This window comes from Pyxicephalus adspersus, chromosome 1 (genome assembly GCF_032062135.1).
Source record: "Pyxicephalus adspersus chromosome 1, UCB_Pads_2.0, whole genome shotgun sequence".
NCBI lineage: Eukaryota > Metazoa > Chordata > Amphibia > Anura > Pyxicephalidae > Pyxicephalus > Pyxicephalus adspersus.
Window position 1 is genome coordinate 135,760,641 of NC_092858.1, and position 22,628 is coordinate 135,783,268.

The 22,628-nt window shown below is 36.5% G+C and overlaps 1 protein-coding gene across 5 annotated transcripts in view; it reads right to left on the bottom strand.

The window, feature by feature from the left end:
• The window catches only part of CDKL5 (cyclin dependent kinase like 5), a 184,860-nt gene that overhangs the window by 99,308 nt on the left and 62,924 nt on the right, over window positions 1-22,628 (bottom strand). For all 5 annotated transcript variants that reach the window (XM_072427962.1, XM_072427979.1, XM_072427955.1 and 2 more), the window contains exons 3-4: window positions 7,243-7,414; window positions 6,766-6,800 (exon numbers count right to left, since the gene is read on the bottom strand). In XM_072427962.1, the coding sequence (XP_072284063.1) occupies window positions 6,766-6,800; window positions 7,243-7,306 (99 nt within the window). In that variant the 5' untranslated portion in view covers window positions 7,307-7,414. The remainder of the gene's footprint in view (window positions 1-6,765; window positions 6,801-7,242; window positions 7,415-22,628) is intronic.

The window sequence follows — 22,628 nt, forward strand, 5'->3', positions numbered from 1 at the left end:
ACAATATGGAACAATTCATCCTTAAGATTCACAAAAGAAGCACTGAAGTACTTTTCTTAGGAGCTGAGCTCACCCCGCTTCTAATAATACTTATATGTAGGCAAATTCACAAACCCTGTTAGGGTCAATTTTAATTATGTCCCCAAAAAGATGTTTTCACTGTGCTACTTCAATCGCCACATACTAATATGGGTCACAAAGATTCATGCAGCTAGAAGAAAAATGGTAATTGCAATATGAATTTTAGATGAAACTCTGCAGCTTTTAGCCTTTTCATTGTAAAAGGGATATTATTTTGTCTGGGGATAAAAGAAAAGACAAAAATACTTACTTTATTCCCTAAACTTTACGCCACCATTCACCCCCATTATCTGACCATCTGGGATGTGGTCTAATCCATTGACATTCTTATGTATCATGTAAAAACCACTGCTCGTGCATTGCGCATGATGAAGCAGAAGCTGCAACCAGGTTAATGTCAAAGAGAAGTAGCTTGATGAACAGTTGTATGGTAGTGAGAAGATCTGCAGGAGTGAGGAATAAGGTACATGTTCACATTCAAAAATCTAGCAACCTCTGGATCTGAGGAGTGCCAGATTTACGAAAATACTGTTTTTTTTCCTTATATATGCTGTATATATTTAAGAGAAAATGACTTTCTCTGCAATCGACAATGCAACGTTTACGTTTTACACCACCTCTTTTCTTTGCTAAATCGATAATGGGGCTATACAGCAGCAAATAAATGATAAAATGAGAAGGAATGAGCGGGAATGCCCGTTATGACGTGCAAGCAAGCCCCAACAGCTTATTCTGGAGTACAGTGACATCAAAACATAAACGGCACCTCCAGAAAACAGTGGCGTGCCAACACAGTAAATTTGAAAATTTGCAACGAAATCCATGCCGGAAATCTGAAGAAACTGGATTATCGATGGCAGGATTTTTGAATGTCAACCTGTACTCATTTCTTCCTGTGCCTGATTTAGGAAAGCTCTCCAAGGCTGCAGAGGATACACTTTTATCAGTGAATTTGGGTGATCCAGCAAACCGGCAACGGATTTCTTAAAATTAATTTGCGATTTGTTAGCAAATGTTTTCAATCCTGGACCAAATACATTCCAGGTTTGCTAGATCACCTAGGTTCACTGATGAAAGTGTATCCTTTCCAGCCTTGGAGAGCTTTAATAAATCAGGTCCTATTTTTCTTTTTTCAAAAATGAGCATGTAACTATTGCAGTGCAGAGGCCACAACAATGCAATTTAATATTGTTGTTTAATTTTGTAGAATAACACAAGGCTACAATATACTATATACGGATTTAAATATGGAATGATCGTAATTTAATTGTTTTTTTGAGCATGTTTAAGTCTTAAAATCTGCTTTGTTTACCAGTTTTTTTCACAAAGGTTCTGCCATTGTTCTTTCCTCCTCTAACTATCCCTAGTTATACCAATACTAATATGTAAATCTTTCTGTAATTACTGCAAGGAACCTATCCTAACTGCTATTTTTAAGATAATGAGGAGTAAGTATAGGTCACAGAAGCTGAACAGAAGAAAACACATTGATGTTCACATGTGTTGCTGTCTTGTATTAGTATTGAGTGTGTGCCGTTAACAGATGTTCCCATTGATTACGTTTCTGAAATATTTACAGGTTACTGCATGTGTTTCTAACCACATGGAATCTGCAGAGGCGTTAATAATGAAAAAAAAGATTTTGTACTCTGTAAAATCTTTTCAAGGAGCCAACTGAGGGGAGCAGAAGAACTTTACATTAAGGTTATACTGCAAGATAGAGGCTAACTGTTCTGATTACTAGCACACCTATTGGAAAGAAGAGAATGATCATAAACACAGAGGACTGGGATGTCACTCAATGGAATTCAAGAAAAGTTTTTTTAAGTGAAGTAAAAAAAAAAATCCCATATTTTATTTCGTCTACCAAGGCACATAGCAAGTTATGAACATTATGTGTGGATACACAACAAAAACAGGCCCAAGAAAAGAAAAGAGAACTAGGCAATGCCTGCAGATAAGGTAACTGACTAAAGGAACCTAAGATGACAAAAAAGTCCACCTGGTAGAAGAAAGTACATCAGAACTGAAGAAAAAGTATCCTTCCTTTTAGGACAACAGCAAAAAACAAGCACGATAGTAGTGGAAGAGGTTATTTTGGGCTGGCCTACAATTTTATTGTTTGCCAGTGTCCTGTCCTCGTGTAAGCCACTGTATAACCTGAGGATTAATGACTTTCTGTGTCTCTTAATAGATGAGAAATTAGTTTGTAGGGATAATAAACAGTTAACTGTCATACACTTAATATAGACACTGAAATGTCAAAAGAATACTTTAAAGGACCATTTTTACAATAAAGTATTGTGTTTGGTAATTGTATGTTTTTAATACACGTAATTACAGCATTTGGAATCTGAATTTTTTTTTTCCCATGTGCATTTTAAATTTTTCTCCACATTTACATGCAGGTTAAGCTGACCGGCAAAAATGACAGTTCTAGGAGAAACTAAAGAATTGAAAAGGTGTTTACAATGGACACTTTTTAGTCACACAGTTTCATTTTAATGTTACTGCAACTACACAAGCAATTCTGAGTCATGATTTGTGTCAACCCTTGCCACTGTTACATTTCTTGTACAGCTTGTTGTCGCAGTTCTTTATTTCAATAATAAAAGGGATACAGGTTTGCTAAATGTGACAACTTTACTTTCATAAATCAAATTTTAATGTGAGTTTGGGGTTTGCCAATGACCATAAAAATGATCATCATCTTTATACCTTATAAAAGGATAATTCAACTGAAAAGATTGCTACTTTTCAGCCTAATCTGCACATTAATAATTAAACCCAATTTTACTATTAAATGTCCCATTTGCCATATATAAATCGGTCTCATTGCCACTTTAAACACTATCTTGAAAAGGAAAAAAATTACCAAAAATGGTTAGCTGATTATCTGAATGTACTGAATGATCAAAAGCATGAGTATATTCAAAAGATGACAATGCCAGGATAAAATAGGCTCAAATTGTGAAAAAGTATGGACAGAAATAAATGTTGGGACATTGCATAAGCTTAATGAAATAATACCACAGCAAATGTGTTCAAGAGAATGACACATTTAGGCATCACTTTAGAGCTTTTGCAGTGCCTCTGAGTGCCTAAATACCAGGGAACTACACCTGTTACCAATATAAATATGATATTCTAAAAATAGTGATCAGGTTTCTGGTGGGGAACAAAAAAAGGCGAATATATATGTATAAGCCCCCATGTTTCCCTGATCCTCCAATTAACCAATGCTTCATTCACCTGGTATGAGTGAAAGTAAAGCTCTTTATAAGATACGAGTCTACAAATAGTAGTTGGCACTGGACTATGGACAGCACTGATTAGCCTACAATGCTCTTCAAAGCCATTGACTGTCATCGTTTTGAGTAACACATTGGTAATGTTGGTATAAGTCCTATTGATTCATGACTGTTCTGCATTTCCTGTGAGTGGGAGTATCGAAATTGGGGCCTTGCTTAATCAATTTTATTTTTAGGGAAGATCAAAATTTTCCCAGGCCAGAATTATCAAAAGATATTGTTCAGGTGGTACAGAACACCCTACAGACTTTCTAAATTTATGTCTGATTATGTTTGTTGGAGGAAATGTGGTGCTCTAGGTACCTTTGTACATATGTTTTGGGAATGTAAGTCCCTATACAGTTCTTGGAATTCTGTCATTACTTTAGGATCCTCTGTTACAGGATGTCTGGCATTTGCTTTACTTAGTTTGGGAATTGACCTGCCTTAATCCTAATCTATATTATGGTTATGAGGAATAAACTGCAGTCTTTAAAGGGACCCCGTCATATACCCTGGCCTGTAAAAACTTACATTGCCCAGTGCCTGCCCCACTGTACATTATGTTGTTCACTAGTCCATCAAAGTCTGTTGGGAAACTGACCCTTTCAAGGGGGTTGATTGTGTGGGACCACTGCTGTTCTTGCTGGTTCCTTCCTCTAACCTAGTGAGGACAAGGGTAAAAGCTGCAAGGGATTCAAGATATCAAAACTCCTGAAGTATCAGTGCCTGATAATCATTAATATTCAGTTGAATGGGTACCAGACAAGATGAGAAGGTACTTCCTTTTTTAACTAGTAACACTAGCAATCAAAAATATAAAACCATGCATGTCTTTAATTAACAGCATTGTACAGAACGCAATAAAGTGGAATAGCTCAACCACGTAACCAATTAGATTTCATCATTCAGGAATGCAGTGCTGTCAGAACAGTGTAAAATAATGTCAAATTCCCAAATCAACCTGAATCTCAGATGTTATATGTACTTTCAAGGATCCTTTCTGATATAATTCTAAGGTGGCTGTCAGTAGCCTACTTGATTCAGTACATGAGGATCAGAAATTCTAAGAAATTAGCACCTATATGTACTAGATTCACTTCTAGCAGATCATAAACTATATTATTATCAACTCAAGCAGGCCCTCAAATTCACATTGAACTAATGAATTACTCTGCACACACAATTGTAACATTCACAAGCTTCTTGGATAACTTCATGAATAGACATGCAGGATTTTCTTACTTCATATACCCTGCAATCAGCTGCTATTATCTTTGAAGCAAAAGAATATCAGATAGGGATCAATTTTCTTTTATATATTTAAGTGGTAAACTTCTAACAGGGCTATATAAAGCATTTACACATTCAAAAATAATCTTGGACTAAAACTATATTATAATCCACAGCTTGCATTTGCTGTTTAATGTATGTTTAACGTATATAAAACATCTTGTACTTTTCTTACAGTCACAACAGATAAACAACAGTAATGTTCTCTGAGTGTTGTGTGAAAATATTATGTTATATATAATAATAAATGTTATGTTTGATTCAACTGTCATTTGTTCTTTGCTGTAATGGTTCTAACTGGTCACTATCCACAGTGTACTAAAATATAATTGTTGGGAATTCGCAATAATATTGCCATACACTATAAATATATCCCAGCTTACATTCTGTTGCATAGATATTGCTAGGAAATGAAAGTCCACAGAAAACTCTAATTGTAACTATTATCAGCTGTTGCCTGTGACGTAGTTTGGTCTGCCTTATGACAAACTTGTGATTTAACCTTCCACTGTGGCATTATTTGTCCAAGGATAAAAACTTATAGTTTCACTGATTAACAAAATTATACAGGCAGCCAAAATGCAACTTAAACATGTATGCATATGGAGGATTTCTGTTTTATCATTATCGTATCTATATAGAACCCACATAATATGCAGCACTTTACAAAAGCCATGGTCATATCACTACCCGTGTCTCAGAGAAGCACGTTTAGGGATAAGTCAATTAACCTACCAGTATTATGTATATGTGATGTGGGAGGATACCTAAGCAAACACCGGGGGAAAAGGCCCAATCAGATAGTGTCCTGGCCAGGATTCAAATCTACCCTAGAGCTGCAAAGACAAGAGTGCTAGCCACTGAAAAACTGTGCACCTACATATACAGAATTATGTATATTCTCCCATCTCCTGTGTTTATAGCACAGTCAGTATGGATTGACTGTGTACTAAATTTGAAGAAGGGTGGCAGGATTATTCACTATGAACCCACCTGCAACAGAATCAATACCCTGGCTTCCTCTAAAATCGGATACCAAACTTTAGTGACAATGCAATTGGTTAAATATTAGTAGTAGCCTACTGAGATTGGTAGGCTGGTAATAATTCCTACTGGCACAGTAACAACTTTTCTTACCTAAATCCTCAGATTAAAAATTTAAAATGTGAGAATGTTTGTTCTACAACAATCTAGATATATATATATACACCCTGTATTTTTAGAACAAAAACTAGCAAATGCTTTAATCCCACGTACCAAGTTAGGTATCTTTTTACTCAGAACACATTGTAAATTGGCTTAAAATGTAGGTGTCCTAATTTTCTCAAATGACAGGTCCACGTTAACTTTTTGCACCGCAGCTGCTCCTAAATAAATGCAAATCATTAAAAAGGACCATGATAATTAAAATGATGTGTCTGAAATCCTGTCTACATAGCAAAGATGGTATGTGTATACTTTTGTACCTTTCAAAGTGTTATGACCTTCAAGATAAACATAAAAATGCTCAGAAATAGCTCAGGTTGCATGTTTGTGTGCTTTTCGCATACTGCTAGTGAGATCTAGCTGATTTCTCCATTGCCCAGACAACTTTGAAAAGGTTACATTTGCATTGGCTGCCATGTTAAAAATCCTCATAATTCTACACTATTCAGTTAAAGATACACCAGCAATGCTCAGGACCTGTATTTGTTTCTGCCAATTACCAACTTAAATGCATATTTGCACATAACTTGTTGCTGGTCAAATAATATGCATGCTGTTTTCTATTACCTTTCAGGGTCCTATTGCCAACATAAACCCTTTAAAGTTTGTGGTTCTCATAAGCTAATAGTGACACTCCCAATGGATTTTCCTTGCAGCCTGTTAAAATGCATGTCTGGGGATAAATAGCAGAAAAATGAGAAGGGGATGAGAATACTTTTGAATGAGTAGGGGAAATTGGCATAACTGCAATATTAATATGAAGGATTACTTTTTCATTTTATCCTTCATATTGTAATAATATGAAGGATTGTATCAACCATGCTCAGCGCATCCTTATTTATCAAGCAGTGTACTTGCAATGGCCAAAAATTTGCAACTAATCAATCTTTCTTACCTTGTGTCGACATTTAAGTACCACTCCATAAGCGCCTGGAGAAAATTGCAAAGAAGATGACAAAATCAGAATGGAACTCTAAAAACAAGGTAAACTATACAAAAAATGAAAAAAATGAAAAAGTGTATCCTACATTATACGATTCATTATTTTTACTGCTCAACACTATGCAAGGCCAGAGGTAGTGCCAGGTCAGTGCCTTTTGTTGCTACAACCTCTACACTTGGTGTGGTGGAGACACCAAATTAGAAAGGAAGCCATTTCTGCTTTGCTCCTTATTTAGAAATCTTAAAATACTATGTAATCTTTGTGTTAAGGGTACACTGTATATGAAATAATTATATATATAAATATATATTTATATCTTTTAAAACTAATTTAGCTTTCCTTTAAGGTGTGAAGACAGCAATGTGTATATGAAATATAACAGATGCTGTTTGACATTATTTATACAGAGTAGTCATGATTACAACTTACCTTCACCGACAACTCCAAGAACCTCAAATTTATTCATCACATTACCAAGATTAGGAATCTTCATGAAGACAAACACAGCTTCTGGGGGAAGCCACGGAACATGGCAGATTGTATGCAGGGAGTAGGATCTTCACAGCTCACTTGTTTTCACATAATCTGATAATGATTTCATCTAGGGAATAGGAATAAATATGAATATGAATAGTGGCTGTGTTAAGAAAAAGTCGAAAATGTTTTTTTAAAATTATGCTCTCAGATTCCTAATTTGTAATGGTGGCTTGCACATCTGTAGCTTTTTCAGTAAAAAAAAAAAAAAGAAAAAGTACCAGCTAAAGAATATTTAAAACCAATAGTAATTTATGGCAGCATTCACAGAAAATTATGTTTGGTTCTTAGGAAATGTCAGAGGCTGCACTGGAGTTCCAGTTTTTTAGGCTGTGTACACACGTTCAATAATTGTCATTGGAAAGGATCTTTCACAATCCTTTCCAACGACAAAAGACTGAACGAGTGCTGTACATTCAACGCCGTTCTGCTATGTGGAGGGCCGGGGTGAGCAGCCCGCTGTGCTCTCCCCCTCCACTTGTATTACTATCATTCATTGTTCGTGGTTCTGTCGGGACAGATCCATAAACAACGTAGAAAGAGCGCTGTACACATGCTAGGTTCTCGTCCAATACTAGCCCTGAGGCGATTATTGGATGAGAATCATCCGACGTGTGTACGTAGCCTTAGTGTCTGTATCTTGTACTTATATGTCCCAATATACAGTGGTGAAAAACTAAACTGACAATTCGCTTAGAATAAAAAGAATTGTGCAAAGAATACACAATCATGTGCAAGGGAAAAAAAGGAGGTTTTTTGTTTGCACATGACTGGATGGTCACTAAGTGAACAAGTTCCATTTCTTAAGGGTATCAACCCTAACCCCCAAGCACATGAACAGTACACACAACACAAATATGCTTTCCCATACTATTTAAATCATAGAAACATACTTTAAACAAAATTGAACTGTTTTTCCAACAGATGGTCATGACAAAACAGAATCTCTGCTGTTGGACTGCAAATGATTACTTCAGAAAATATTAAATGAATGTACGTTATTTTCATGTTTAGTGAGCCAACAGTGATTCTGACTTTCTGCCAATTACAGAAGTTTTAGCAATTTCTGCTAAAGCTAAATCTAAATCTAAGTATAAGCAACTACAAGATAAAAAAATAACTAAAGCCAAATTGGGTGCAAAATACATCCAGTAAAAGCATAAAAACATTCCCAGCCATATTATTTATGTGATTTAATGGATAAGCTGTGTTAAAGTTAGCAAGATGAACAATTTCATTTGAAACTGTTTGGCAAACATTCTGCAATATTTTTTGCACAGATGGGTACCTGGGTGCAACTTCGGGTAACTATTTTTACACTAAAGGTATTATGTATCTTAATCATAACCGCTCTTCTACTTTGTATACCATGCTCCCAGACCAGTGTTTAAAGTGCAACTACAGCTATATTTGAAATCTCAGTTGTTGGCAAATAGGATTTTATCACAGAATTTTTTTTATTTTTTTTATTAATTGTACACTGACTGCCACATGGGCAGCTTTGTGCACGGTCCTGATCTGTAAAATAAAGAGATTGGAAAACTAATTTTGCCATCTACGGCCAGCCAATAGAGAATAAAGAAGCCTCCGCAACCTGGACACTAAAAGATGAACAGGACAAGATAGCAGCAACAGAGATGGACAATGAGAATGACAGCAGAAAAAATAAAAGATTCAGGATTTTATTACATGAAATACAAGAGAAATAAAGTTCGGTAGACAATGCCTTGTATAAGAATGTAATAGGGCGGACCAAGAGAGAAATACAAGTGGGGATTAAGGAACACTTCTATAGTATCTTAATGGAAAATGCATAACTATAGTTATCTAAACATATTAAAATCTCATAAATTCATATCACTAATCCAAAAGGAATCACATATCAAAGCATAGAGACTGTGGACCTGAATCATTAAAGCTCTCCAAGGCTGGAGAGGATACACTTTCTTCAGTGAAGCTGGGTGATCCAGCAAACCTGGATTGGATATGGTCCAGGATTCAAAACATTTATAAAAAAAAAAACATTGCCAACATTTGCAAATAGCAACTGACTTTAAATAAATCTATTCCAGGTTTGCTAGATCACCCAGCTTCATTGATGAAAGTTTATCCTCTCCAGCCTTGGAGAAATTAAATAAATCAGACCCTGTGAAACCAGACTGTAGGGGATTTAACTTTTCATATAAAATGTCCAGACACGAATTACAATGGATAGGGGCTTAAACATTATTATTGGAGATTTTGGATTCAGTATAATTATTGTGCATTGAATTCCAATTCAGAGTAGAGTTGGATAACCGGATAATGTCACCAGAAGAACAGCTGAATGAAACAACAGGAGAGAGAACACAGATCCTTCCTGTCACAGAGAGGACTGAGCCGACGATGACAGATGTCCTCCTGGGCCAATTTTATGCAAGAAAATCTTTCCATCCCTGGCCTGGTAGTAGGGAACCCCTGTCTTGGAGCATGGTATGATCATGCAGCAGCTGGGACCATTATAGTTTCTGAGAAGTGGGCTTCCATTTACAGTTTTTTTGCATCTCAATCCAGCTTCCTGTCTACATGTAGTCTGTCCAGAATTGGTTTCACATTATTGCTCATAAACCCATTTAATGAGAGTGTCTGCATACTGTATGTGGGCGAGAGGTATAGTTTTCCCCTAGAGGTGCATGTGACAAAAATCCAATTCAGAAGGACAACTGAGAAGACATCTTTCACCCTATAAACAATACCTGTGCAAGGATCTTATCACCAGAACAAAGGCAGTCACATATTGGTATTGCCATGCATTAGTCAATATAGTGTAATATATTGGCATATTTACAGCATAATCATTAAAATGTATGCTGCATGGCTAAATCTGGGGATAGATTTTTTAAATGTAACAGATTTCACAGATTTCAATTTGCCATCCTATAGATACTACACGGGATTGTACTATTGTGCTGGAAAGGAAGCAATACAGGCCCAGCCAGCTTAAAACTGATTTAACTCTTGGATGGCAGCCAGCGCAATGTCCCCCATTGCTGAACAGAGCAACAATGACATTGCCAATTGAAAAACTTTGCAGGTGTTCCCACAGATGAGAACAATTTGCTGTGCATGCTTACACATCCACAAAAAGAAAACTATGGTAAATGAGAACCCGGAGTCCGTGTGGATTTTTCAGCTGTTATATTTGTATTGCTTTAACAATTAGCTGCTCTGTGGACTAAACATTTGTGTTTTTCCTAGAATGCTCAGCTGGGATTTCCGTCATTTTGGATAGTTTGTAAAAAGTATGAGCCTCGTAAAACCAGAAGAGAAAAAAACAACTACCGCCAAGTCTTAAAGATAAATAAAAATTACCATTATGCGTGTAATGTTATTGGTTATTTTATTTAAAATTTCAATAAAAACTTTGAAACAAAAAAAAATTACTATTCTGTTCTAATTCAAATGTAAAATCTGTCAAGTAATATATATTTCTATCTATTGACGAGGAATCTACCCATTGTATGTACAACAATAAAAATATATGTACACATCCACACTATACACAAAAAACATATGCACAATAGTTTTATTGTGAAATAGAGTAAAATACAGTTTCCATCAGCCTGCACCTGTTCTCCTGATCCAGTTTTTGATGGCCTTAAAAACCCAAAAGGTGAAGAAGATGATTTTGTTACTGCTGGTAAAGTATTCAGGAGATTTTGAAGCATGCAATTATAGCATCCAGTCATGTCACTGTCTCGTAAGAGAAGACCACAATCTAATAGTCATATGTCATTGCCATGGGCCAATTTAGAGGAAGGGGGCAATAAACCAACCATTACAGATTTTTTGTGAGGGATTATACATGAATAACCAAAAAATTGCAAATGAGTACCGTATTTTTTGCCGTATAAGACGCACTTTTTCTTCCGCAAAACTGGGGGGGAAAAGTTGGTGCGTCTTATACGACAAATACTGTGTTAAAAAATAATTAAAATAAGATACTCACCCGATACCCAATCCTGCGTGCGTCTCCTCGATGCTCGCTGCAGCGTGTGTCTCCTCCTGGCTGCAGTGCAGAGCGAAAGAAGCCGGCACACGCGCCCCCGCGATTCTGAACCCGGAAGCGCGCCGGAAGCAAGCTGATCCCTGCCCTAACGGAGTTACCCGGCCGTACAGTGGAAAAAAAGGTAAGTGAACGGCACAGAGTGATCAGAAGGGGAATTTTTTTCTAGATTTTCCTCCTTTAAAATTGGGTGCATCTTATATTCCGGAGCGTCTTATACGGTGAAAAATACGGTAATTATATCATTGTGCATAACTGTGTTATGTAGGTTTTTCAAACAAGTGGCACTAACACAAAGTAGATGTGGGCTTAACAATTAATGAAAAAATACATATGCGGATTCATTTCATGTTGAGACAAACTGAGATAAACTTAAAGTCAGTAATGAAAAATCCCAAAATAATTAAAGAGAGGAAAAAGGAATGAGTACCAGAAGTTCTATTAGATGGCTGATATGGTGAACAGTGCTACAGGGAACACAAAGGTGCTTTGGGCCAGAACTAAGTTTTCAGTTAATCAGAAAGAGTGATAAACAGAAGTGACACTAGAAGGATACAGCTGAACCCCAGCCTTACCTTTGGTTTTACACAAAGCCTGGCTTATTTTTTGCTGGAGAATATCATCATTATTTAGCCCTTTCCTCCACAGCAGGACTGTCTCTGAACCAGTTACATCCTTATGAAACTCAAAGTCAACACTTTGCTAATCAGAACAACTTTGGAATTGGAGGTAATATGGAAGTTGATGGAACTGATAATGGCATGTAAGTATCTCATGTTTAACATATACCGTACATTAATATAGCACACCTGCGGAACTTATTAGTAACCACCTGGATGTTTTAGGGAGGTTGCTGATGAGTTAGCTCACAATACAGGGGCTGCCACCCACCTGAAATTTCATCCAACCCGGATTAAAAAAATGTCTTCATTTAAAACTGATATTAGTAGCATGTGTATGTGCGCACAATATGTACAATTGATGGTTTCGCAAAGCAACTGAAACTACATACTTTAATATTAAACTCAGCATTTACTTTTAAAAATGTATACATATAAATTATGTGTTAAAATTCCAGCTTGGTAGGAATTTTTATTTAAAGTCAGCACTCTGCACCCCAGAATTAAGCGCAAGCTTTTTTAATTAGCACTTGTTGTGTTTAGACGTAATGGATGAGCAATCTCCGTTACATAATCAAGAGGAGCACAGATTTCATAGAAAGCAACTAAAGGTCAAACGTCAGTTATAATCAAGCATCAAAAAAAAAACTGGACAGTTTCCAGGATCCTGCACATTGTAAATGCCACTTATTCAGGAAAAAGGCAGGAATGAATAACATGGGGGTTGAAATTTTCAGTGTAGGCAGAAATCAAAAAATACAGTTTTACAATAACTGAAAGAAATTAGTAAGATTTGCGCAATGCTGCAAATAACATAAGAAATCCATGCCTTTAGGTTAAGAAACTCTTACGCACAGAAAGAACAGAGGCTGTCAATCTGCTCAGCACAAGTACAGGATCATCACACATAAAATAATGCTCTATCCAATCATCCTTTATTCAATCAACAAGGAATATAGGAATATACAACAATATTATGCATTTCACACTATTTAGCTATTTTACAAAGTTTCCGTGAACAACCACTATACATTATAAAATGCGGGACAGTGTTTTGACCTTCTGTATGTCCCTAAATAAAAGATGATTTATTGGAGCAATAATTTCAAATGAAGTCATTCTTTTCTTATACTTATATAAGATACATTTACTAAATGTTTTGGTTACAAAAAAAAAAATTAGACTATTCAAGCCCAATACTAGCAAAATGTGCTTTTAGTTTCTAACAGAGAGGAAAAAGATATATGCATTTTCATTATTTTATGCTTGTCTTTGACCAGTGTGTCTTTTCTCCAGTGTTATTGTAAGGATCCCCAGTTGAAAAACAAAAAAAATCAATGTCATTGACTCCTTTTACACAGACAACAACGAGCACCCCATATGAAGGGAAGCATTCCAGTCTTTACAGGAGTACTCAGGAAAAAACCTTCCTTGCTCTGGCACAAGTTTGACCCACACTATGGCAACATCAACCACAACTGCTCCACTGCTCACTTTTCTGCTCACCAATTTCTCCAAAATACATGCTAAGGTATTCTTTAAGGCTGACTTGGTTTTCCAAAAATACCAACAGCACAGCACTATAATTTCCTTGTAAATAACAGCGGACGTGAAGACCAACATTTAGGTCACTATATCATCATCCAGTGATGCATTTCCAAGGCGTGTGGGTGGGTATACACTTTAGCTTGTAGATAATGTCAACTTCAAAGTTTCAAGGCCAAATGTCAGGGACTGGAATAACAGGGTGATGTATGTATTTGGACATTCAATAGCTTGTAGCTGTATGTTGTAGCTTTACCAATGTTTTAATTACATTATGACTGAAAGGTGTAACTCCACTTTTGTTGAGAAAAGAAAATCTCCTCTGGGTGATCAATGTATATTATAAGGATAATAACAAAGCTTCAAGTTTCTTCTGTTCTGAAGCAAAAGCTGTTCTCTCAACCATGTCCAATACAAAATAAATCCTTGATGGCAGTGCCTCAATCATTATAATCAGCTGGTGCATTTCCCTGTGCTCTAATAAGAAAAGCTGCAGTGTCTGCATCCCTTTAGAGGTAATCAACCCCTAAGAAATGACAGATCCGGGGGCATTCAAAACACCAACAGATTTTAGAAAACTTCTAGGTTTCCATATAGGACTGAACAGTTTTAGATTACAGCAGCTGCAGACTGAAATGGAAAGGTGAGCAGATTGCAATTGCATATGCTGTATTTAGTTATTCATTTATTAATTTAGTCATATTCTATAATATTAATATAAGTTTTAAATAGATACTCTGGGAGAATCGTTTACATTGCACCGCACCCTAATACTTACAAATACCACAGGGTTTTCTTTCCCCAACAGCGAAAATTTGCATGGGTTTTAAAGGTGCCAAATATCAACACTAACAACACAATATATAGTTAAAAAAAAACAATTTGTTGCAATTTAATATACATATATGTACATGTATAATAAATTGCAAGAACTTGCTTTTTAACATATATTGTTTTGTTAGTGTTGATATTTGGCACCTTTAAAACCATGCAAATTTTCCCTGTTGGGGAAAGAAAACCCTTTGTTAATAATAATATAAGTGTAATACAGATAATATAGGAGGCGTTACCTTTTATTTGATACTCTAACACAAAAGACTAACACACAGCTATTCTCTACTGTAAAATTAAAAGGATATAAGAGGTCATAAGACAAGATACTGTATGAAAACATTCACCTTGCTGTCATGTGCCTTTATACGGTCATGAATCTTTTTGTGACCTTAATTATAGGTTGGAGCTTTTCTAATGTTTATAATTCCCCTTACTGGTGCTTGCTTTTACCCTTTCAGCTCATCTTAGGAAACTTATTATATTGGATGTCTTATATATTGTTTGATTTCCTTCATTGTCATATATTTTGTAAAATAAAAATTGATACTTAAGTTTACTTCTGCAGAGACCTTGATCCCTTCACATCTGATTTACATATGGTGCAACAAAGTCCTGTATTCTTCCTTTATCCCAGAGCTGAGGAAACCCCAGAGTGCTTTTACTATTATATTTTTTACTAATATTTTACCTTTCCCCCCTCATCAACATTACAAAACATTACAGCACCCTGCCTCATACAGACCAGGTATTTAATATTAACCCTCCAGGATTAAAAGGACTAACATTTTATGGATAAAAGGGGTGGACAAAAGGCAAAAAATGCATCCATCACTCCTAACAAAAAGACAATAATTACAGCTAGGTGCCGCTCACTTGTTCTCCCCTTCCTTTCTCTAAAGAACAGAATGGCGCTGTGTGTACAGCACTCATTCGTTCATCTGTGAGTCTTTTGTCACTGGAAACAATCATGAAAGATCAATTCCAGTGACAATAATTGAGTGTGTATGCAGCCTAAATGTACTCCTAATTCTTCCCACTGGCCAGCAATGTAATAGGCATTCTTCCCACTGACCATCCCACTAAAATACTGCACACTATGTAAAGAAATTGCATAGAAGATAAAGAAATTGTAGTAGGGGTTCCTAGAAGCCTGAAAGCTATTTCCCCATGCTGGGTTCCCCTATGTTAAAGGGTAGAGGAAGGCTGAACTAGGCGGACTTGTTTCTATTTTTAATAACTTTGTAACCTTTACACCTCTGGTATTTAATGAACATGTTGCAATATAAAGCACCAAACATGCACAGGTTTCCTATTGGTTTTTAATGGTACTTATATCTGTGCATATCTGTGCATTGACTGTGTCCCATTTCTATGTTTTATTAGGTTGGCACACATTGTAGGACTTATTGATGGAAATGTTAGTGAACAAAAACAAATGTAATATGACTTTAATTTTGTTTTCAGAACGTGGTAACCGCCTCCAATAGCAACTTTTCAACTTTCTCTATGGGCAAAAAAGCAACAAAAGCCAACAAACTAGTTTGGAACACATTAGAGATGTACATTAAAATGCATTACACACATAGGTGTGAATATGGTCCAATATGTTATGTTGTATGTATATATGTTGTGAACTTTTGTGCTAACTTTTTCACTACACAAACACAGGAATATTATTAAAATATTTTGCACTCTTTTTAGGATTTTATGGTTCTTTTTTTCTTCACCAGAGGAATATATTCAGTTAAAAAAAATATTAGACTGCTTTATTGCTTCTAATAAAAATTTTCATTATACTGCTGCCCATTGAAAGTCTATTATTATGATTTCTTGACATTTTGTTTCCCTGAGAAGTTAAAATTGCCGCTACTATCTATATGAAATAAAATAAAGGTTGCCTTGGCAACTGATTGATTCAAATACTCAAAACACATAGATTGTAGTAAGTATATATGACTTCATTGCTTGTATTTTGCCGTATATTGCAGCCATGTCTCCTGTCTGTCTGCTTTATCTTGCAATTCCATTTCATTAAGTGATAAAGGAATCCAAGCTGTAAAACTGCGTCAACACATAAAAACCTTATACCTACATACCTAAACCAGGGCGCTTGCTTGAGTGAAAGTCTAAATAAGAATAATGGGAGACTTTATGCATGAAAATGCTAAAGCATGAGTGGGGCTATATAATGGAAAGGAGATGATATCAAGGGATTCAAACCCTGCCAAGCTCAGAATTCCATGAAAGGCTGGCAGAGTGTTCCAATCCTGCTGCTTCCCCAGTTGAAGATACACAGCCATCTGTTATTATACTACTGTATGAACTGGTTGTATTCAGAAGTAGGTGGAAACCTCAGCCTACATATTTGTGAAGTACTTAACCCCTAGCACCCTCAGAACAAAATATCTATATATATGTGAAGATGATAAAAACACAAAGACTTTTTGGTGCTGAAGACATTTATGTATTGGCACAATGTGCAAAATATTGGACTGCCTATGTGATGTAGGATAATGATCTGTAGAGAACCACTTGTCATGGTAATTACCTTAAGCATACACAGCGTCTAGTGCCAGCCATCGCCTGGGACAGGTAGATAAAATTTCAGCTATGTTTATCCATATGAAATTGACCTCAGAAAAATGCTTGCAAATAAAACTGATTTCAGGTTCAATGGGCCTTATGCTAATTCTATGACATTAGTGCCACTAACTGAGTTGCTAATTTCACTTTTGCAAAGCCCCAGAGCAGCTTTAACATCAATATATAAATAAATTTCTAAGAAATTACAAGCTATCAAAATATGAGGTTAGTCAAGATTGGGTGAATTTACGGAGGAGGATCAGACTGTATATACTAAACAACCCTTTTATGTAAAGTAAAAATTCTGTTTGTTCAGGTTATTTTTAAGTGCAACACCCTTTAAAAAAAAAAAAAAAGTGCAGCACTGCCCCCTAATAATGAATAGCAGCACAAAGCCTCCCAGGATAACTACGTCACGTATCCCGGGAAACTCTTGGGTGCTCCTACTGCGCATGCCCGAGCATCTCATGCATGCGCAGAAGGAGCCTTTTCGTGAAAAAAGAAAAATTTGACGATTTTGTGGATGCGCAGTGAGATTGGCAAGTTTTTTTCCAACCTACGTCACCCGATCTCGCTTCTGCTCCGGATGAGGTAGGAAGAAGAACCAGGAAGAAGAGGTGAAGATGGCCCCGCCCGGTGTGCCTGCTTGGAGACGGATGCCGGGACGACGCAGGACCTGATGGAAGACACCTCCTGATGGATCGGACTGCCCTGTGGGATTGAAGGTAAGTGCATTTTTAGGCACGTTTTAGTTTAGTTCCTCTTTAAATATATTTTCCATGGTCTTGTATTACATTACAGACATTATTAACATTACATCAGCATTACTGAAAGATAATCTTCCAAAATATCATTGTTAGCATTATCAAGCACTGTCACAGCAACATGCTCGTAAATATGTTGTATCAATGGCTGTAAAATGTTCCAAAATAGTGTTTGTGATTCAGCCTTAGAACTGTCCCTGCATGTTACAGCCAACATTGGTCAATGTAATCTCGTCCGTCATGCAAAATAACATGCTTTTAAAGTGGACCCAAACTCAAAAATGAAGTAATATACAAAAGTGATGATCTCATTTAACTTTTTTTAAGATGTTTCTTTCTTCTAATCGGGAGGCTGTTTCAGCGGGCTTGCACGAAAAGTAACACAGCTGCTTTCTTTATAAATGACTTCATATTGTATGTGTGACTATGATCTTCAGACCTCACCTTTCTCATCCGGTCCTTGATTCCCACCTACTCCAAAAAGACTGTGAGCACAAAACACGCAAAAGCGAGCAAAACAATTCTCACCAGTAATGTGCTCTTCCATTGAGAACTTGTGTTGCTACATCACCGCCTCAACAATAATTGACTTGGGGAAGGAAGGGGTACATGTTCCATTCTCAGATAATGTGAATAGACTGCAGTACATGTTTCTTACAACAAATTAGGCCAACTTAAAGTTAGGATAGAATTAAGTCAGGAGTTTCCATAGCACTAGAGAACAAATTGTAGATATACTCTACAGAGGAGACAAGTATCAGAAATGTTAAACGTTGTACTGTTTTAAACACTTTCTATCTAGCACTTATGAAAGACCAACAAACAAGTGGGTGTTGGAGAGGAGTTGCTGAATCAATAGATAATGTACAATGTTCATCTCATGATACGGATTACCGTATTAGGTAGTCCAAAACTGAACTTCAAACAGAGGGTCACAGAGATTATTTAAAAATAAAGTATCTATTTTACCTGTCAAATTTGTCAATTTTGCCCATCCAGTCCCACACAGCCCTATATAGCAAGGGAGAAGATCTGATTTTTCTCCTAACAGTTAGGTAACACTCTTCTTGTCCCTCCCCCAGTCTCTTACTGGACAGTTCAATGAGAAGTTTTTCTCTGCTCCCTGACTATAGCAGTCTCTTGTTGGCACTGAAGCACCGCAGAACAGGTGTCGGGCTCTGTGCGCTGCTTTCCCTCTTCCAGTTTCAACTGTGTTTATGGGGCTCTGAAAGTGGCTAATACCAGGTCAGTTTCAAGCAATTAAACTTGTTATTCGGCCCTCCAACTCTCTGGAATGGTCTTCCTCGTCCTATTCGCCTTGCTCCTACTTTCTGCTCATTTAAAAGAGCGCTCAAAACCCATTTTTTCAAACTTGCCTACCCGTTTTCTTCTGTCAATTGAAACTACAACTACTTCCCACCACTACATATTTCCCATCCTATTGTGTGTGAAATTCCCTCACCTACTAGATTGTAAGCTCTTCGGAGCAGGGTCCTCTCCTCCTGTATCACTGTCTGTATTAGTCTGTCATTTGCAATCCCTATTTATTGTACAGCGCTGCGTAATATGTTGGCGCTATATAAATCCTGTTTATTATTAATAATAATAATAATAATAATAATAAACTTCTTACAATTATAATGTAAATTTGATGAAGTATAAATAGTATAAATGGAAACAGAGCTTCATCAATCTGTGTTTTGGCCTTTCTAGCGTTAGGCTTTAAATCTTTGATAAATGAAGCTCGCATTCATGTCCCATGGTTTATTTTAATAATCGTTAGCCTTGTTACTTTTCATCTGATGTGCTGCTATTGTAGTTTTTAACATAAATATCATAGTAACATCTGTAGGAGATATATGCAGTTTAAAAAAAGAAACAATTACATACTTACTGCAGAATAAAAATTACTTTGACCCAACCAAATTTGAGCCTTATAGCAGAAAAAGCAATAATAAAAGCCATCAGAACTTTGTGACTCATTGGCAGCTTCATCATCCTCAGCTATTAGAAACCAGTGGACAGTAATTGTTGCCTATTTTCACCATATATTCCTGCTGGAAGGTTTAAGTGGTCTGACAGATTTCATTCACAAAGGAAGAGGCTGAGAAATATGAGAACAGCTGTAATCAAGGGACCATGGAGTCACATCTCTATATATAGGTATTTAGAGAAAAATGCTATTTGAAATTGCGTCCACATTTTTCTTTTTCTAGGAAGGCTATGATGAATGAAAGCATTTCTAAAGTCAAAACAAAAGATCACTGGGACCGTTATAGCTGCCAGACTCACTGGGGTAAAGGTACACATGGACCATTTGATGAGTCAGTGTGTAAGTGTGAAAAATGCAACTATGAAAACCAATCAGCAATTTTCTTTATTAGTCTGTTTGATATTCATGATAGAATGCATCTGATTGGTTGCTATACATTATTGCAACTCAAATATTTTTACTATTCTTTACACAGCTTTATCAGTAATCTGTGTAAACACTGGAAAATTAATTGATTGTTTTTTCAATTTTAAATCAACCACATACTTTTATTTATGTAATAATAGATATTTTTTAAGGCATCACTCCCCACTCCTGTTACAATTTTTTAATATACAAATATCCTTTTTTAAAAAAAATTAAAAAAAAAAACAGTATGTAGTGATAACTTTTTGAAAGGTGTATATTTGAGAGCCGAGTCAATGGGTTTTGGGGGTTTGCAGAAGCATGAGGATACTCAGAAGTCTCATTGCACTTAACATCATTCTCACCTTCATTTGACCTAATTCAAGCTTGTAAAAAAAGTTATGTAAATGTTTTATAGCAAAAGGACCCGCAAAAGGTATGCAAATTAAAATATTAATTTGCACTAAATTATTAAACTAAACTGATAAAATAAAAATCCCACTAAAATAAAAAATGTTTAAATTACAAACATAATAATAAAAATGTGACCAATACAACAACCACATTTCTTGGTAACCACTGTGTTCCTCAACGCGTTTTGCACTTTATGCTTCATCAGGAATAACGCCGCATAAGTCTTGAACAGACAAATCCTTATCCTTATTTTATTGGTTCACCCTAAAAATATTGCATATAAGTATAGTATATAGTATAGAAATATATGAAAAGTTTTTTATGACATTTACAACCTTATTTACCATTGCTGGAGCCTAACTATGGCGCCTAACTACAGAGCAGCGGTTGCCAGTGGTTTGCGAGAAAAGTTTGGGGGTCCGCAGCTCTGGTCGGTGCATCCCCGAGCAGTGTCAGGAGAAGGACCCCACTGGGGGGACACACCGGCCAGAGCTGCGAACCACTTACCCCGAGCAGTTCCCAGGCTCAGGAAGGTGGGCGGGATGTGTCCCTGCACACAACCTGCCCACTCTCCCATTGCAGGCTCAGATCTGTGATGGGGAAGTGGGCGGGGTTATTTCATAATGACGTCACTCTGGGAGAGGCTTCTCCCTCCCTTTGAGTGACACCCGGCTCCCCGCGCATGCGCGGTCTGGAGCCGGTGGTTTTAGTGGTCCGCGGACCTGAAAAGAGTGTTCACATAAAGCTATAGAGTGTTCACATGGACATTAAATAACATTCTAACTTTCTATAGCTCCCATAAGGCAATATCAAGATTATTAACATTTCTGGTTAGGCACATCGAAACCATCTAGGAGACAGATGTTGAAGCACTACTGTATAAACCAATACAAGATTTATCTTGCATATAAAATACGCATGATGGATGATACAAATGGCAATCTCCCGCAAAGCTTTCATCAGTGATTGGCCCCCAACTGAACTACAGGCAACTAATTCTGTCCTCTATGGATTTGTGATCTTTATGACATTCATGACATTACCCATGAATCCCTGAGATATAGAAGTTGACCCCACCCAAGTGCCTTTTTCCTACTACTTTTGTACTTCTTTTTTTTCACTCCCACTAATCTATGTCGTACTTCACTAAAAATAAAACACCGAATTCTGTGCTGTCATGACATCACCCCATACTTATACCCTCCTTATGTCCCATCCAATAGCCCATAGGTCCTTCAACAAAACCAAAAAGTGACTAAAGTGTGTGTGTGTATATATATTCAAGCATAAATGTGTTTGATATATTCATGTATATGTATTTTATGTGTTTATGCTTTTGATTTATTGTGCCCCGTTAAGATCGTTGTCCTTCTACAAAAAAAAAATATGTTAGGTACTGCGAAAGGAGTTTAGGGAGTTTTTTTGGCAATTATTGATCAAAATTTGCTTAGTTTTCATACAGGCTCTGGACTTTGAGATAGGGGGTAAGGATCTTGGATGGCCTTCCTATCCCACAACAGTACAAACAGGGTTTTAAAGATGGTCATACAGAAGCATGACATGTCTGGAGCAGAGAGGAACAGGGTGTGTCTAGTTTTGGAGTTAGGTGCTAAGATGTAGGCATTAGAGCTGGGCAGTTCCATGTTGTTTGGAGTAAATACCTGTAAAACCTATCATCCCCTTGCTACCTAGGGGAACTTGGTGCTCTCCTGGATCCACTGCTCAGACAAAGAGGCTGTTGGTAATCTCAGACCAATAAGTTTTAATGCTGAAGTAAGCATTTTTGTTCTATTTACATTTGATATGCTGATGTGAATCTGTTCGATTTCCATTTGACATCAAATATTTGGATTATAACCTAAAGCTCTACAGTGTACTGCGTAGTTGTTGGTCCGGCTTAACTACATATTTCATAAAAAATATTCTGACTAGTTCTATTGGTCTTACATTCTCCTTAACTGTTTTTATGGTCATTTCATACCATCTATTTTACTAAACAAACTTATATGCTTTAATCAAAAACTTCTCAATTTTAAATATATGTTGTTGTATTGGTCCCTCATTTTCAATTTAAATAA